This window comes from Emys orbicularis, chromosome 2, assembly GCF_028017835.1.
Source record: "Emys orbicularis isolate rEmyOrb1 chromosome 2, rEmyOrb1.hap1, whole genome shotgun sequence".
Lineage (NCBI taxonomy): Eukaryota > Metazoa > Chordata > Testudines > Emydidae > Emys > Emys orbicularis.
In genome coordinates this window covers 248479348-248498282 of record NC_088684.1, presented here as the reverse complement: position 1 = coordinate 248498282, position 18935 = coordinate 248479348, and the positions used below count along the sequence as shown (strand labels likewise).

The following is an 18935-nucleotide window of genomic DNA, read 5'->3' as shown; positions in this document are numbered from 1 at the left end:
TCTGCTCTTATCCCTGAACCCCCCACACATCCAGCCTTCTGCCCTGCACCCCCACACCCGCCAGCCTTCTGCCCTGACCCCTGAATCCCCCCCCACACCCAGCCTTCTGCCCTGCACCCTCTGCCCTGACCCCTGAACCCCCCCCAGGTCTGGGGTCCCAGCTGCCGGCCCCTTGCCAGATGGCGTCCCGGCACAGGCCCTGCTCAGCCCGCTGCAGGGCTAGGTGAACAGAACCCCAGGCTGGAAGCGGGCTGAGCAGGCTGGCGGCGTAAGATCAGCATTTTAATTTAATTTTAAATGAAGCTTCTTAAACATTTTGAAAACCTTGTTTACTTTACATACAACAATAGTTTAGTTATATAATATAGACTTAGAGAGACACACCTTCTAAAAAACGTTAACATGTATTACCCGCACGCGAAACCTTAAATTAAAGTGACTAAATGAAGACTCGGCACACCACTTCTGAAAGGTTGCCTACCCCTGAGATATACCTATATCTCATTGAGCTGGAAGGAACTCTGAAGGGTTATCGAGTCCAACACCCTGCCTTCACTAGCAGGACCAAGTACTGATTTTTACCCCAGATCCCTAAGTGGCCCCCTCAAGGATTGAACTCACAACCCTGGGTTTAACAGGCCAACGCTCAAACCACTGAGCTATCCTTCCCCTCTTCACCAATAATACAGTGATGCAGCTGAATTGGTGCAATTGTGCTGTTGAAGCACTGTATGTATAGATAAGCACTAAGCCTACGTCCATACTCCTGCTAGCTCTCATCTAGCCAGTGTGAGTATAAATAGCAGTGTAGCTGCATAGCACTGATAGCAGCAGTGGAGGCACAGCTGAGCTGGGCTGAGGATAAACCCACCTGAAACTGGTGCTATTGCAGCGATGCTGCTATGTATACTTGTGCTGGATGGATGAGAGCAAGCATGACTAGTTCTACAGGAGCAGGGCAATTACACCCCTAGATTATAGTGGAGGCTCTCCATGACCACTATTTGGCTAAGACTAATGTGACTCAAGTAGCATCCCTTTTAGGTAGCTAAGGAGTGGTATGGACACACTTTAGGATCATAGATTCATATATTATGAAGCCAGAAGGGAGCACTGCTCTGACCTCCTGCAAAATACAGGCCAGAGAACTTCCCTGAATTAATTCCTGTTTACACTACAGCATATATTTTAGTAAAACAGCCAGTCTTCATTTAAAAATTGCAAGTGGTGGAGAATCCACCACAGCCTCTCAATGGAGTTCTGTGCCAGAGGGCGGCTGTAACACAGGGCTGTAGTTGGGGGGGTGGGGGGGGATGTAAAGTAGGATAAATGGGGAGGCAGAAGTAGCCCCAGGCAAAAAGAGAAGAAAAAAAATCCAGACCCACCTTTCAAATGAGTTTCTGTTCAAGTGCAAATTTAAAAGGAGAAAACTGGGGCGCAGCTAGAGGAGAGGCCTGAGCGGGTACAGAAAAGAGGGCCTATAGAACCAATCTTAATGGAAAGGAACGAGCCACACATTTCTCACTGGCTCAGGCAGGGGCGCATAACGGCTTCACGTGTAATGCTGAGGGGAGCCTGCTCATTTGACAAAATACTACGCCATGTACACTGAGTACTATACAGCCCCCCAGGCGGCCCGGCCGGCACCCCGGGACAAGTCAGGGCTACTCTCCCTGAGTAGCTGCGGCACCGGCCCTCAAGCAGCCCTGCGCTCGCATGTGCCCGTTCAGCGCCCTCACCAGCTCGCCCTGCGCGCTGTGGCCGCAGAGGTAACAAAGACACGGAGCCAAAGGACGGGCCTGCCCGGAGGCGCGATGGGGTGGCCTAGTCACACAGGAGGGGTAACGGCCAGCCCCAGCTCTGCACGCGCCCCGGGCCTGAGGCAGCCTGCTCCCCTCGTAACCCAGCCGCCACCTCCTCGCTAGCCCACCCCACCACCGGGCAACTTAAGCCGCCCAGAACACAGCTGCCACCTCCCCACCGCCCAGAGCTGCTCTCCCTACCCCCTCCATTAAAAAGAGACCTCTGATTGGTGGACAGTGCTGCCCTTCGTGTGCCGTAGCCAATCAGAGTAGGGCTAACGGAGGCAGAGTACCCAATGGGCGCGCTGCTTGCCGCCCTTGCCCGTCGCTGCCGGGCGGCTGAGGCTACGAGTTGCCATTCGGGGGTAGGCAGGGCGGCGAAGAGAGCGGGTGGCGGTTGCTGCGGCTCGCGAGGGTAGGCGCACGGGGCTGGCTGCGGACCCCTCCCCCCTTCGCCGCGAGGGGCAGCGCTATACGATGTGAACGGCTGCAGGGCTCCGCAGCGCGCCCGACGGGCGGCGATGGCCAGAGCCTGGCGCGGGAGCAGCCGCCGTCGCCGATAGGAAGCGCTGGGGGGAGCCGGGCGGCGCGGAGAGTCGGTCGGGCCGTGAAGCGCTTGTCCCGTCCCCGCCACCCGGCGGCGAGTGCATGTGGGGAGCCGGCCGGGGGCAGCGCACGGAGCCCCTGCCGGGACTTGCGACCCCCCTGCCCGCCATGTCCTCCTCGTCCAGCTCCTCGCAGACCCCGCCCGGGCACCACCCGCCGCAGAGGATGAGGCGCGGCGCCGCCGGGTCACCCACCGCGGCCAGCGGCGCCGCCGGCAACGGTGCGGGGGGAGGCGCCGCCAGCAGCGCCGGGACCAGCCGGCTGCTGCAGCCCATCCGAGCGACCGTGCCCTACCAGCTCCTGCGGGGCAGCCAGCACAGCCCGACCCGCTCCCCTTCCGCCTCGGTGGGGAGCAACACCGGGCCGGCGGGCGGCGGAGGGGGCCGCGGCAGCAGCCCACCCAGCCCGACGCCGCCGCTGGCAGCGCCTGCCCCCCCGGGAGGCGGCGTGGCGGACCCGGGGAGGGTGAAGGGCAGGCAGCGGCGCTCGCCGGAGAGCGGTGGCAGCAGGAGGAGCAGCTCACCTGAGAGACGGAGCCCCAGCTCCCCGGTGTACAGAGGTAAAGCACCCGGGGCGGAGAGAGACCAGGGGGCCGAGGCCGAAACACCATCTCCTGCGCCTTCTCCTCCAGAGGAGGGCGTGTGAGCCCCGAAATACCCCCCGCCCGAGAGAGGGACGGGGGGGGGGGGGGGTTTGAATCACTCTCTCTGATCTACTGCAAAGAGACGAGCCATGAAATAATCCCCGAGGAGACTCGTCCCAAACCTGAAAATACCCCCATCATGAGTTTCCCCAGAGAGATGGGGAGTGAGCCCCGAAATACCCCTTCTCCCCACTTCCCAAAGAGAGATTGGGGCTGAGATCTGACCTCAAAAAAATTCTATTTCCTCTCCCTTCAAAAGGGAGCAACTGCAGGGATGAGCCCTGAAATGTCATCTCCCTTTTCAAGGGAGAGTGAGAAATCAAGCTTTAAAGCACCCTTTGCAGAGAGAGATTGGGGTTTACGGCTGAAATACCTCTCTGCGCTCCCAAATAGAGTGATGAGGACAGGCCTGTAAAATACACCCCTTTACATGCACACACAAGGAGGTGCAAACAAGGCCTGAAAGGATCACTCTCGCATACAAGAGGCGGTACAAATACAACATCTAAAGTATGACCCCCGCTGCCCTCCATGCAAAGAGGTTTAAACACAAGCTTTGATATACACACACTTGATGAGATATAGATAGGTGCTCTAAAATATCGTACCTCAGTGCACATGGGTATAAAACACCCTATAAATGCATCTTGCTGTATATGCCTGGATATAAAGAAAAGCCCTAGGATATCCCACTACCACCCCTATATATGTACACACACATGAATTGAGATGGCACAGATATAAGCTCTAAAGTAACCCCTTCCCTCTCCATGGTATTTTAAAACAAACCCAACCCCTTAAACCCTTCTCCCCCCCCCCATTTTTAATTTTAACGTTAAAATGTGAATTTTAAAATTCTCCCGTGCACATCAAAACAAAACACAAAATTCTGATAATATAGTCTAAAGAAATGCTAAAAACAAACCGCCAGACCTAAAAAATCATAAAATGCCTCAAAGAAAGAAATTAGAAAAATGATAGAAACCTTAAAAACCGCAACCTAAAATACAGCCTAAAAAGCTTTAAAATAAGTACAGACTCATTATCAACAGCTCTAACATAACCTGCTTCATGTTGTCTGTTGAATTATTAAAGGTGTTAAAGTGACTGTGGCCATCTTAGTCCCGTCTCCCCTCCTCCCCCATCACTTCAGCAGTTGAATGAATCAGACTGAATGCACTTTGTATGTTACCCTGCTGCAGTTATCAGGTATCACACATCACCTCTTCATGGGAACATTTTATATGGCTCAACACCCCCTGTACCTCTCCCTAAGTCTCTCAATCTTTATAATTTGCCACACAACTGAACATAAATGTGTTTTGGTTGTCAACATGTTTTGTAGAGTGGAATCAGTTCCCTTATCTCCGCGCCCCCCCCCCCCCCCAATATCTCTATTGGGTTTGTGGTGAATTCTTGAAGTCTATTGTAATGTTTGTGACTTGAGCCGATCTGGCTATTCAAATAGTCCTAGGATACAGGCAACTCAGTATGTAAGTATATAAACATATGACTAATAATATTAATGTATGGAGTTGGTATACTGTATACAGTATTTACCCTTATAGCGAAGACTAAATGCTTTCCATCACATCTTAGTATTTATGCCAACATTATGCAATAGATCTATGATCTTTATTTGGAAAGAGATTTGTAGGGTTACAGGGTTTTGCGTGCTTTCAAATGGAAACAGTCCTTGGGAATTTTGCTTCAGTCAAGTTGTATTTAAAAGACTGAGGTTCATTTGTTCCCTTAACTCTAGGAATTTGTATATTTTTTTTCTTATTGAGCTTCCTTTTTTTCCCTTTAGAGACATACAAGTGTACAATGTTACTCTGAATTCTGGGAAATCAAATAGGAGGTCAGCCAAAACAAAACAGACTTGATGCATATAATTAAGTGTGAACATTAAAGCTGATGACAAATATTATTATAAATCGGTTCCCAGGTCTAACTTAGTGATAAACATTGTAATGTTGCAGTGAGTGAGGGTCTGCACTTCAAATGGAGAGTGGGATGTGGGTAATTACCTGTGGTTGGAGAGAAGTACTGCAGAGCTGTTCAGTATTTCATTAGTGTATTCATGTGGGGGTTTTTTAATAAACACATTTTTGGTTGAGTAAAATTTTAATTTTACAAAGTGACATACGTGTTTGGAACTGTAAGTTGTTGTCTTTGTCTTAATAGTTCAGACTTATAAATTAGTACTGAATGACTTCTCCATCATTAAACTTGCTTGAGCCTGCCTTATGGTAAACTATGTTAGCAGCAGATAAAATTTGATACTGTTTTGTGTGTGTACTATATAAAATTATAAGTGGTCCATTGAGATCTGTCCATAATCTGTATGCACCCCAAGGAATTTGTCCCCCCTCCTTCAGGTCGAGCCAGCTGCTGTTGCAGAAACTTGACATCCTACAGCAAATCATGAATGAATGAATGAAAACAACGTGATCGCCCTAATAATGACCACTATTGCACACGTTAATAGTTTTATTTTACAGAAATACAGGCACCATTTTCTAGAAGACTAGGGTGATAAAACTGTTTTTATAGTTTTGCGAATTAAAAGGTAAAACAAAAAAAAAACATATTTACAAAATTTGGAGCGTGGAGGAGGTACCACATGGCATGAGTTTGCCTCCTCATTTCTTTGATCTACTCTGTTCTGGATCTTTAGTACATAATGTACATGAAGTAAAAATCAGTTGTAGCTTGTATGGTAGTGTCTGTACAGAGACTATAGAATGGTGTTGGAATACTACTAGAGTCATAGTGGAGGGCTTGAAACACTTCTTGTCATCAAACATGGACCATCTTACTACAGATGGTTGCACAGTTTACTCCTTTGGCTATTGTTAGCCTCTTAATCATGCCTGAGTATGACATAAGTCTTAATGAAACTATTACATTTTGTGTCATACTCTTAAAGCATTTCCCCTTTTGATGTAAACTGAAAGTTCCCACTGTTGGCATAATCCTATTTTTTGCAATGCAGAGACCGTTTTGGTTCTGGCTGTGCAGACTGACTTGCATTGTTTCAGGAGCATGCTGGTGTGGGAGACTGGCTATGCTTTTGACAGAAAAGATGTTTTTCTCTACCTAAAACACCTGGTGTTTTTCTCAGTTCCTTTCAGTATAGATGCCTTGAATTTGATCCCCCTCTAAACCATCTTGTGTGAAATACTCCAGTATTATGAGTGGGTTTCCTGAGATTTACTATTTTTTTTTTTTTTATAAACCATATTCTGTAAAACTACTTTGGGTTTGAGCCTTTTAGGGGTCAAGGCAACTGCTGCTGCTGCAGACACTGACATCACTACTGTATGAATGAAAATGGCATGCTCCATTTCTTCCTCCCGTCATCCTCTTCTCCACCCACCCTCCTTTCTCGGATGTTCAAAATGCTATTTATATTTCTAAAACAAGATAGCTTTTTTTTATGTTTAGATTTAAGATTTAACATGCCATAAAAATAACTTTGGTAGGAAAACTGTGTTTTTAAAAATGCTACCAGCATTTCTACATGATCAATATTGAAATTGCATGGCTGAGAACTTTTGAGTTTTGTATACCTCCATCAAATTACCCCCTCCCCCCCAAAAAACCCCACCCCACCCCAAAACATTGAATAAATGTACTTTTTTTTTGTTTTTGTTTTTTTGGTACACTAGAATAATCTTGGAAATGTGCTAGTTAAACTTAAGGTGAGAAAAGGAAAATACTATGTCGTTAAGGTGCATGTTTTTTATAGCTCAAACAAGTGTTTTAGAAAATAGGTATAAAGCCCTATGGCTTGTTGAATGTAAGAATAACCCAGTTTTGTGAGGTGAGGAATGTATGCCTCAACCTATTTAATGCAGAAATTGATATATAAGGCAACATGACTAGCAACAGAAGACAGTTCAGTAGAAATGATGGCTTGAATACTATTGCAGTAAGATGTCAGTTGAGTGAACAAAATAAATGTTGCAGTCTGTGTGTTCTGGAGGGGGTGTGTGTGTGTGGAGGGCTGGGGGCAGCTACCAGAATTCCCTCTAGTTGAATAAGTTTAGATCCTTTTTGCGGGGAAGCAAAGACAGTAGTTCATATTAAATGTAAAAACTTACTGAATTTATAGAATCTCACTTCCCCTGAGGTCATAATGTTATAGCTGCAGTTCAAATATAAACTCGTTTTGTAGAATTTTTGTCTGTTTTCAGATTGAACATTTTGCATTCAGAAGAAATGCCCTAATTTGAGTATGTTAATTACAGTGGTACCTACTAGAGTTGTTATAATTATCAGAAACAGAAATATCGTTCACTTATGTGGTTTGAAATGTAAATCTTTTTTTTTTCCCCCCTGAAATTTCCAAAGTCAGAGTTAGCTGCAGGGACAACTTTCAAAAAAATATTTTAATTGATTTAGCTGTTTAGGGAATTAAGCACTTTAAATATTTTTATAAACAACTCCTGGAGGTTTGCCAACACTAATAAGAGAAAGTAATAGCCAGGTGCTCCAGAGGAATAAGTGTGTTTATCATTTACTACTCCAGAAGAGTACTGTTTTGCCTATGCACATATGAAGCTTTGGTATTTAAAAAATAAAAATAAAATTAAATCTTCAAAAGATTAAACTATTTGCATGTCTCCTAGATTAAAGGCATCCAACAGTTTGACACAATGGGAGTTTATACCAAGGGTCCTGTTGTACCAAAAATCAAGACCTCTCCTTTATCTCTAACAAATTAAATATAAGGAAATAATTTTTTATGAAACTTCCTACTCTGAGTTACCCAATGTGCATGCACAATTGCAGCATTCTCTATTTTGTTTGCCCACAACAATGATCTCTCCCTCCTCTTTTACCCTACCCTCGCCCTTAAAAATTGCTTTAGTTGGAGTATAATCCATAACATGAGTGACTAAATTTGAAACAGATTCCATGAGGTGAAAGGCTGTTTAGATAGATCAAGGGTCTGGTAATCGTCTCCTTTGATAAGGATGTTTATTAGGTGTACTGTGTTAATCAGCTTGTTTGTGCTATTAAACAGGTTCCTAAAAGGCTTTTTTCAGATACCATGGCATAGAAAAATGGAAAGATTTAGGTATTTCTTCTGTCTGAAGTTGCAGGGTATTGCAGCAGCTCACAAAGATGTAAAGGAAATAGTATTTTTGTTCAGTGAGGATACCACTATAAAAGAACACCACTTTTGGTAGTACTTACACAGTGATTTATATTTTCAAGTCACTATATTAACTTTAATCTTCACCCCCATGAAGTAAGCAAGTATTATTATACATATGGGGAAACTGAAATATAAGTTGACTTGTCAACATCCACAGAACAAGTCAGTAGCAAAACTGGAATTAGGATTCTGAAGTTTCTGGTTTCCATTCTTGCCCTTTGCTGTATTCCACACAGACAAAAGCTGCACATTTAAACTGCAAAAGAAAAGATGGAAAGAATGTATAAAGTAGAATTATATGAAGAAGTCAACATGTTCAAAATATGCATTGGTATATTAACAGTATAGCAAAGTTCAGCAACCCACTAAACTTAGTAATGCATTAGGAAACTAGGAAGTAAACATTATACTGCCTTCTGCTACTGAAGTTTGAGTGGTTTGATAGGGGTTGTTGCCATCAGTAGTTGATGGCAATCAGTTTTCTAAGCAACAGTTTCATTTTACTTAGACTTGGAAAAGCCAGCCTTAACACTGCATCTGTCATGTTGCAAAGCATATGCATATAATGTTTGCGACATTAAGCAAACATTAGAAGTGCAAGCAAGCAGTCAAGGTATACCTCAGATTAGATTGTATTTATTTTCTAAAATATATGCTCTAGGAATTATTTTGGGGAAATTCTATAGCCTGTTTTATACTGGAGGTTAAGATGATCACAATGGTCCCTTCTGGCTTTAGAATCTCTGAATATGTTCAACAGGGTGGATTTAGTGATTTAAATCATGATTTAAATCACTAATCAGGAAGACTCGATTTAATCGTGGTTTTCTACATAAAAGTGCATTCTTGTTGGCTGTTATAACCTTTAATACATATTCTTCACAACTCAGAGATAGATGTAGGTTTCATTTTTAGAAGGTACACACTATACATTTTTAAACAGTGACTTATTTTGAAAACTTTCCAGATTAGTTTTACAGCTATATCAGAAAATGAATGATTGTTTGGTTATTTCATTTACCAACAGTAATTGAAGCAGATATTTATGAAGTCATTGGGAGGTGAACTATCTCCAATTCAACAGGTTAATCATTAATATTTGGAGGATTTTCTTGCCATGCTGTATTAAGAGGAGAACATCACGAGACAGACATTTACATTGTTTTATTTAACTAAAACAACAACATTAAATATTCTGGATTTTTTTCTTCAACAGCAGACATTCAATATTTTAACAAAAAAGCATATGTCCCTCACTTCTCACATTTATCTCCAGACTTCTTCTCCTTGTCCAGATCTATTCCGCCCCCAACAATCTTCTATTCATTGAACTTTTTGAAACTTTGCACTTTTAGAGAGAGGTAAGGGGTTGACTCTGTGTGCACAAATTTGCAGAGGGACAATAGAGTTGAGGTCTGTTATGTCTCACCTCTATTTAGTTATTTATTTATTTATTTAAAAACATTTTTGCTGTTAACAAGCATGTTACCTCTGGAGACACAAATCCACAGTTTGAGAACTGCAAAACCTAAGCATCTCTGATAGTATCTTCTAGACTGAGCACTAAGTCCCATTGGTTAGATCAGGGATCGGCAACCTTTCAGAAGTGGTATGTCGAGTCTTCATTTATTCACTCTAATTTAAGGTTTCGCGTGCCAGTAATACATTTTAACGTTTTTAGAAGGTCTCTTTCTGTAAGTCTGTAATATATAAATAAACTATTGTTGTATGTAAAGTAAATAAGGTTTTTAAAATGTTTAAGAAGATTAATTTAAAATTAAATTAAAATGCAGAGCCTCCCGGACTGTTCACCAGGACCCGGGCAGTGTGAGTGCCACTGAAAATCATCTTGTGTGCCACCTTTGGCACGTGTGCCATAGGTTGCCTACCCCTGGGTTAGATAGAAAGATTAACCTAAATAATCTATACAGAAGCCTGTGGAACTATTGGAACTCCTTTACAAAACTTCTTAAACATTACATGAATATATTGTCTCATACTATAGAATTAGAATTTATAATCCCTATTCCATGATGAGATATATTTGAGCTATAATGTATCTTAATTAAAACTATCTTTAAACAGCTTTTTTCCTCAAAAAGCATTTTATCAAAAAAATCCAAATTAAATTAAAAAAAAAATCTGATTTTTTTTTATAAAATTATTGATTTTTATCCACCCTGATGTTAAACCTATTTTCATTATTACCCCAGCTCAGTACTTGTTGTCTCTTCATAGTGGAGGTTGCAGTTAAGTTTCAGTTTGAAGTGATTGGTTATGTCTACAGTCGGAAAAGGTGTGTTAGCTGGGACTTACTACTTCCCATAAGTGTTTATCTTGAGCACCTAACACATGGTAAAACAGCAACTAGCCTTGACTATACTATGATTTTAACACATTGGCTAATGTGTTTAAAATACATCTTTTCCTACTGAATACAAGGTCGTTATGGTAAAGGCATACTAGCTAGATGTTTCTGCTAAAATAATGATTGATGTAAATTAAAATGTTGACATTTAAATAGCCATTGTTAGGTTTTAGTGTTAACACGTTATTGAAATGAATTAGGGTAGTTCTCATTTCTCAGAGCTATTGTTTCATGTATTCCCTCCCACGTATTCCCCAAACCAATTCTTGGGTAGAGTCAATGAGAATGAAGAATAAGGGAGGTTTATCACTATAATCCTTAGATCTCTGGCAGAAATTCTCCTAGTTCTACTGCTGATAGTATTGCCCTTCCCTGTCCCTCTTCCAGGGTTGGCAATTTCCCAGGAAAAACTAGTTTAGAACAGGGCACCGGTAAATACCAGTTTAAACTGGGAAACATAATTGAATCAGTGTCCAGCAAGTTCAGCAAGCGTAGAACAAAGCTTTTCAAACTTTGGATACATCTGTTCAAAACTGAGAAATATGCTTGGTCTAGCTACTACATCAGAGTTGGTCTTCTGTTACAGAATGCTGCATGGCCAAATGGGTCTGGACTGGTAGCTTCTGATTGCTTAATGCTTCAGGTCCAAAACTCTGCATTATTGTTTTATATAATTGAATATTTTTGACTTTTGTTTTTACAGTATTGGAAACTGGAATATGAGGCTAGGTCTACACTACAGCGGGGGGTCGACCTAAGATACACCACTTCAGCTACGTGAATAGCGTAGCTGAAGTGGCGTATTTTAGGTCGACTTACCTGGCTGTGAGGACGGCGGCAAGTCGACCGCTGCCGCACCGCCGTCGACTCCGCTACCGCCTCTTGCCGCGGTGGATTTCCGGAGTCGACGGTAGAGCCATCAGGGATCGATTTTATCGCGTCTTCGCTAGACGCGGTAAGTCGATCCCCGATAGACCGATTGCTACCCGCCGGATCGGCGGGTAGTGAAGACAAGCCCTGAGTCATGACGTGTATAATTTCCTTGTGAAAAATACCAAACCAAAATGTATACAGACATTCTGATCTCCAGGATTTCAATTACATATGTTAATATTACACCCACTGCAGATTTGCTTTTTATTTATGACCCTAAATTAAGCTACAAATGTACTGCCTTATGTAACCACAATTTGAATGTTTAACAAAAACAAAGCGTAATTTGGAGTGCATTAACTAAACGGTTTTAAAAATAGAAAAGCCTTAAACAGGTACTAACTAGTCTTTGCGGCTTGGTAGAAACTGATTTTGCCTGGTAAAAAACATATTTGGTAAATACAATGCTATCCCCGCCCTCTTCTTTCCCACATTTGCCTCCCTCTGGCTGTCAGTCTTCCTCTTGCCTCTCCTGTTACCTTGCCTCCGTGTACCTTCCACATTCTCCTGCATATCCACTTTTTTCTCCCTTTTCCTCTGCCCTCCCCCCATGTTCCCCTGCTTCTCACAGTGCCACTCCCAGTATAGCATATGGGGTCACCATCTTCCCAAGGACAGTGTGGTTTCTCTCCTATTGGAACATTGGGAGGTGGTGGCCAGCATTGTTAAAGACAAACTAAACTTCCTTCTGAAATAATGGCCATCTTAACCAAGTGGCCCCAGAGATGGTGGCCATTTTGAAAGAAGTAATTTCTTCATGCATTTCTCCGAAGATTATTCTCAAGTCTGACCAATATTCTTTCTGCAATGAAGAATAACAAAAAATGACTAATAATTGCTTTTTAAAAACTGTCCATTCTTACAGTTACTCAAGATTCAACACTCAGGTAATTTAAAATTTAAATTAAATATTTTTAAATTATGTCCTTTGAATTTTATATGTTAAATGCCACACTGAAAAGCCACCTCCATGTAGAGAAAAACAGGGATTTATGCCCCATTTTAAGTTTTTTTTTTTGTTTTTGTTTTTTGTTTTTCCAGAGTGCATCTTAAACTGGAGTCATGACCAGCTGTTCCATAATAAATATTGAAGTTTGGGAGAGCACATACTTCAAGTATCCATGTGTGCTCTTCCTGAAATATAGTGTTTGGCTATCTAAAGTCATATGAAATTTAAAAAAACCCAAAAACCTTGAAAATCATAAATTACATGAGAACACAATTTTTGAAGCTTTCAATAATATTGGAGCTATACATTACATTAGCCAGACTAAATGATATGCTAAATATTCCAATGCTTTATTTGTTTACAAGTAGATTGTTGCATGTGACCATATGATGAATTGTAACATGGTTACTGCTTATAGGGAATTTAATTTATTACAGGTTTGGTAATGGGTTAAGACCCATTTTCAGATACTGAGTAATTATACTATTTTTTTTTTGGTTTGGTTTGTCACATTCTCCATTTGATGCTAGTCTTTGCAATGCTGTCCCTGTAGTCTCATCCATACTACTCCAGTGACAGTATACCCAGTGAGAAGATGAACATTGTATTGTGCTGGTATTAATATGAATGCTAAATGACCAAGTGAACTGCGTGGTGTCATTTCCACCATGGGTTTCTAATATCATTAAATGATAAAAACCTTGGCTAATGCAGAGTGAAAGTGGCCCAGTGATAGCATGTGTCCGCCTAGAACATTGAGTTCAGCAAAACTCAAACTTCTGAAAACCAGGAAATTCAAAGTTAAGGTAAACACCCACTCAACCTTAACTCTGGTCCCCTCCTAAACCTGGTAGTAGCCACTGGCAATTATCTCAATTCACTACAGCTGCATTCAGTGTATTAAGTGTAGCTGAATTGAATGGTGGAAGAATAAGGTGCAACAGGTTGGAAGAGCTGTGACTGTGATATGAGGTGATCTGAGTCTGTCTTCCCAGGTGTGCTGTCAAAGGAAAGAGGTACATATTGCACCTTTACATTCCAGTCTGGATCATTTCAATACAGAATTGTGTAGGTTCTGTTAGTAGCAGGGCACTGGGGTTGTCTTGCCATGGGTATTGTCAGTAGGGAGGTGGGATATGAGAGCAGTATGTGGATTTAATGATGGGTAAGAGGAAGTATAGTTGTGGATGGTATTCTTTGAGTAGATATGATGGGATTGTAAAAGGGAATGAGGTAGTGGTTAAATTTTACAAGTAAGGTATTCTGTCGGCAAGTAGGCTCAGTGTTTGAGGGTAGGCCAAGTGCAGGTAGCACTTGTCCATTACAGTGAAAAGACAGAGTGGGAGTGTTATGGGCATATTGGGGCATTGCTCAAAGAGGGCAGAGTTAAGGTTTCATGGGCATTTCCCTTACATATGTATTCCTGGTTTTCAGAAGTTTGAGTTTTGCTGTACTCAGCATTCTAAAAGGGCACGAGCTATCACTGGGCAACCTTAATGCTACATTAATGAATTTTTTTTTGCCATTTAATTTCCTAGGCTTTTGTAAACAGGAAGCTATGTTTGCTGATAGGAATTAATGGTCATTTAGACAGCTGCAGACCTCCCCTTGGTTTGCAGTTGATATGCTATCATGGCTAGGTAATAATCAAGACCTAGCTTTTATATAGTGCTTTTCATCAGTAGATCTCAAAGAACTTTGTATCATTATCCCCATTTTACAGATAGGAAACTGAGGTTTAGAGGCGATATGGCTTGTCCAAGGTCACCCAGCAGGCCAGTGGCAGAGCTACGAATAGTCCAAGTCCAGTGTTTTTTCCACTTGGCCACACAGTTGCTATGTGATGTCTCAGTGCTTCTCTCTCCTCCCCCCCCCCCCCCCCGTATATTTTATTATAGTAGAATGGGGATAATGGTCATACTTTGAAATGTTTTCAATGTGTAGTTGCTAACAGACCTTTAGATGAGATTTCTCTCACTGGCCCTGTGTCCCAAAAATTTGATAGTTTTATTAGGTAGTTGTTACAGTAACTTCAAGCATGTGAGCGAAGACTGGTGTGTGCTTCTTTTTCTCCATACACTGCACCACCATTCCTTGCAATATGTCGTGTGTGCTGCCTCTTTCCAGCTCCCCCTCTCCTTCCTATCTCATTAAGCCATTAGTTGGCACTATAGAAACCATTAACATGTGATAAGTTGTTCCTTCCTGTCTCCTGGCCTATGTTGCTGCTTACACCTATCACAGGCAGTAGCTTACTGGAAGGCCATATGCTATCTTGATTATGTAGCCAGAGCTGCACACTGAACTGGACCTCTCACTACCTACTACCCATATCAAGTTGGGATTCCTATCTTTGAGGCTTCCCCAGCCATATCCTAGGTCCACCCAGTCTGTCCCCACGTCCACTGTCCCAGAGTGATTTGTATCTTAACTATTCATTTTCTGGGTTTCTGGTGTTTAAACTTGTTACCTTGATTCTCCCCACCCAGATACCAGCTAATATGGAGGGGCAGGGAGACGCTTATACACTCCAAGGAGAGCAGGATACCCCAGATCCCAGAGCAGGCAGGGAAGGAGGCTCAGACCAGTGCTGAGGGTAGTACTCCCTGAGATCCCAGCACACACAGTGAAGGGGGAAATTCAGGGCTGATTGCGGGGGGGGGGCAATATCCTCTGCTACCACTCACATTCTCCAGCCCCTCCCTTCTCCCCTCCTACTTCCCCAATCTCTCATCTGTCCCCTACCTCTTATTCCGATTTACCTTCCTCTCCTTAACACCCCTATGCCCAGCAAAAGATCCCAGATCCTCTGCACTGTTCCTTCCTACTCTTGCACCCCAGTCGCCTCTCCCAATTAGCATTCACATTTATAATATCTTTTTTTCCCAGAAATAGTTTTTCTGCTATACTCAGATTACCTTTCTCCAAAATAAATAAAAACCCAGCACCTTGACAAAAGCTGATTTTTCCCCCCCCCCCCAAATGTTGACAGTCCAGTCTCAGATTTCTGCCCACGCTGGGTTTCAGACTTGAAGTTGCAGGCTCAGGAAGTTGTTAAATGGTCCATTCATTTCATAAGAACATATGAATGATCATATGGAGTGAGACCAGTGGTCCATCTAGCCCAGTATGCTGTCTTCCAACAGCATCCAATGCCAGATACTTCAGAGGGAGTGAACAAAACAGGGCAAATATTGAGTGATTCATCCCCTGCCATCCAGTCCCAGCATCTGGCAGTCAGAGGCTTAGGGACACCCAGAGCATGGGGTTGTGTCCGTGACCATTTTCGCTAATAGCCATTGATAGACCTATTCTCCATGGACTTATCTAATTCTTTTTTGAACCCAGTTATGCTTTTGGCCTTCACAACATCCCTGGCAACAAATTCTACAGGTTGACAGTGCATTGTGTGAAGAATAGGCAGGAGTTTCAAACATAAGGAAGTACTTCATTTCAACAGGTGACCCCTGGCTCTTGTGTTATATTAAAGGATAAATAACATTTCCATATTCACTTTCTCCACATCATTCATGATTTTATAGACGTCTATCATATCCCCCTTAGTTGTCTCTCTTCCAAGATGAACAGTGCCAGTCTTTAATCTCTCCTCATATGGAAGCTGTTCCATACCCCTAATAATTTTTGTTGCCCTTCTTCTGTACCTTTTCCAATTCTAATATCTTTTTGAGATGGGGTGACCAGAACTGCGCACAGTATTCAAGGTATGAGTGTACCATGGATGTATATAATGGCATTATGATGTTTACGATCTTATTTTCTATCCCATTCCTAATGGTTCCTAACATTTTGTTAGCTTTTGTGACTGCCACTGCACATTGAGCAGATGTTTTCAGGGAACTATCCACCATGACCCGAGGATCTTTCTTGAGTGGTAACAGCTAATTTAGAGCCAATCATTTTGTATGTACAGTTGGGATTATGTTTTCCAATATGCAACTCAAATTTTAGATTGATCTTTCAAAGGGATTACCTGATCGAGGTAAATACAGTCTGAAACAATAGTGCTGAGCTGGTGAACTGCTCCATTCATGTCAGCTGCTGTTTCCTTCCTCCCCCCACCCCACCGTACCCCCAAATTCTACAGTGTTTGAGGGTATCGGTTGCCGTACACTAGAACGGGTGGAGAACCTAGAACGGGTGGAGAACCTACGGCCCATCGGCCAGATCCGGCCCGCTGCTTCATTTAATCTGGCCCGCGGCAAGTCTCTGTGTCGTGGGCTGGAAGCCCCAAGCCTTGGCGCTGCCCACGAGGCTGGAGCTGCAAGCACTGGCTCGCCCTGCTGAGGGGGGAAGCTGGGGTTGCCAGGCTGTGCACAGCTCTCGGAAGTGACTAGCATGCCCTGCAGCCCCTACGAGCAGGGGCAATCAGGGAAGCTCCACGCGCTGCCCCAGCGCCAGCTCCGCAGCTCCCGTTGGCCTGGAACTGCGGCCAGTGAGAGCTGCGGACAGCGTGCACAGCGCAGAGCCCCCTGGTCCTTCCACCTAGGGACTGGACATGGGGGGGCTGCTTCTGGAAGCAGCACAGAGCCAGGGCAGGCAGGGAGCCTGCCTTAGCCCCGCTGCGCCGCCGACTGGGAGCCGCCTGAGGTAATCACCGCCCAACCGGAACTCACACCCTGAACCCCCTGACCCAGGTTGGAACTCCCTCCCACACCCGAACTCCCTCCTGGACCTGCACCCCAACCCTCTGTCCCAGCCCTGAGCCCCTTCCTGCACCCCAAACCACTCATCCCCAGAGCCCACACCCCAGCCTGCACCCCAGCCTGGAGCCCCCTCCTGCACCCTGAACCCCTCATTTCTGGAGCCACAAGTGCCAGCTCGCCCTGCTACGGGGGGAAGCCCAAAGCCTCTCGCCCCCCCCTTTCCCCCGGGGCTGTGTGGGGCCCACAACTGATTTATTTATTTTTTTTCTTTGGGTCAGTGGCCCCGATAGAAAAAAGGTTCCCCACCCTTGCACTAGAAAATTAGATCAACCCAGCTACATCACTCAGGGGTGTGAAAAAAACCACACGCACTGAGCACCATAGGTAAGCCGGCCTAAGTCCCTGTGTAGACAGCGCTAGGTCGGCAGAAAAATTCTTTCCTATGCATAGCTCCTGCCCCTTGAGGAGGTGGATTAACTACAGTAATGGGAGAACCTAACTCTGCCAATGGGAGAGATTCTGTAGTTAATTCACCTTTACTGTAATTAATCCACCTCCCCGAGAGCTAGGCAGAGGAAATAAGTCTTCTGTTGACCTAGAGCTGTCTACTCAGAGACTCTAGGTCGGCTTAACTATGGTGCTCAGTGCGTGTGGCTTTTTCGCACTCCTGAGTAATGTAACTGCATCAGCCTAACTCTTCACTGTGGACCTCACATCTGTCTAAACTCATGCATAGGCCAGGAAGGCAGAAGGCCTGTAGGACACTGGGAAAGACTACTCCTTTGGAGGAATATCCTATGTTGTCCAGTTCATGTAGGATGGTTTGAGATGCAAGAACAGGCCCTATAGCAGGAGATCCTGAGTGAAGGCTATGAAGACAACTGAGACTTCTGGGACAACCCTACTATGTCATTCTTGACCAATTTGCAGAGAACATTCCTCCCCACATGCCCTGCCCTTCTGAATCACTCTTCTAGTATTGAAGAAGATAAAGATGGTGACGAGGTATGGCATCCCACAGCAAAAACTGGGAATAATAAACTAGTTATTAGGGCATGGTGACCCACAGCAGCACTTGGGAATGACAGCCCAATACTTATGGCACAGTGGCAGCTATTGATAACAGCCCAATATTTTTAGGTGAAATAGGAAGTCCTCATTCCTCTGTTACATCTTTCCTGGGAGCATGAGTAGGGATATACAGCTATAATTCATCTAGGGCAGCTGGAGACCAATTATTTAAAGTCAGCCTCTCCTCTGTGACTGTATACGCTGTATACTATACAGTACTCCATAAAATGACTTTGCTTCATTATGTACAATATACAATTCAGAAGTTATGTTCTTAATTCAGTTCTGTTGTTTAAATTGAGAGCTCTGATAAGGCTCAACGATTCAGAATAAATCAACATAAACCACCTCCCAACTTCAACATTCGGTACTTTGAACTGACCAAGCCTTTAACTGATCTCAATGTGCCTATGTACTCACATGCCTACAGTATCCAATGTTGCAAGTAAGAAGTGAAATGCACAAAGAGTTTGAAAAGATTTGCTTCTGGGGATTTAATGTGATATTTGCAATACTTTATCCTTGACCTATAATATTAGGTTAAGTTTCTTTTACACTTCTTCTCACCATAACATAGTTTGTACTGCCAGCAGTTCAGCAGCTAAGAAGCAGACCAATTGTCTTTATAGAATTAATTTTCTTCTTTGAGGAAACAGAGTTTTTCAGTTTATCAATTCATTTAAAGTAATTTGTTTAAAAGTAAATGTTTTAAATAATGTATTGTCTTGC

The 18935-nt window shown here is 43.5% G+C and overlaps 1 protein-coding gene across 1 annotated transcript in view; it reads left to right on the top strand.

Moving 5' to 3' along the window:
* The first annotated feature begins 2450 nt into the window (after positions 1-2450).
* The window catches only part of GLCCI1 (glucocorticoid induced 1), an 83081-nt gene continuing 66596 nt past the window's right edge, over positions 2451-18935 (top strand). The window contains exon 1 of the mRNA XM_065398216.1: positions 2451-2967. Within this exon, the coding sequence (XP_065254288.1) occupies positions 2451-2967 (517 nt within the window). The remainder of the gene's footprint in view (positions 2968-18935) is intronic.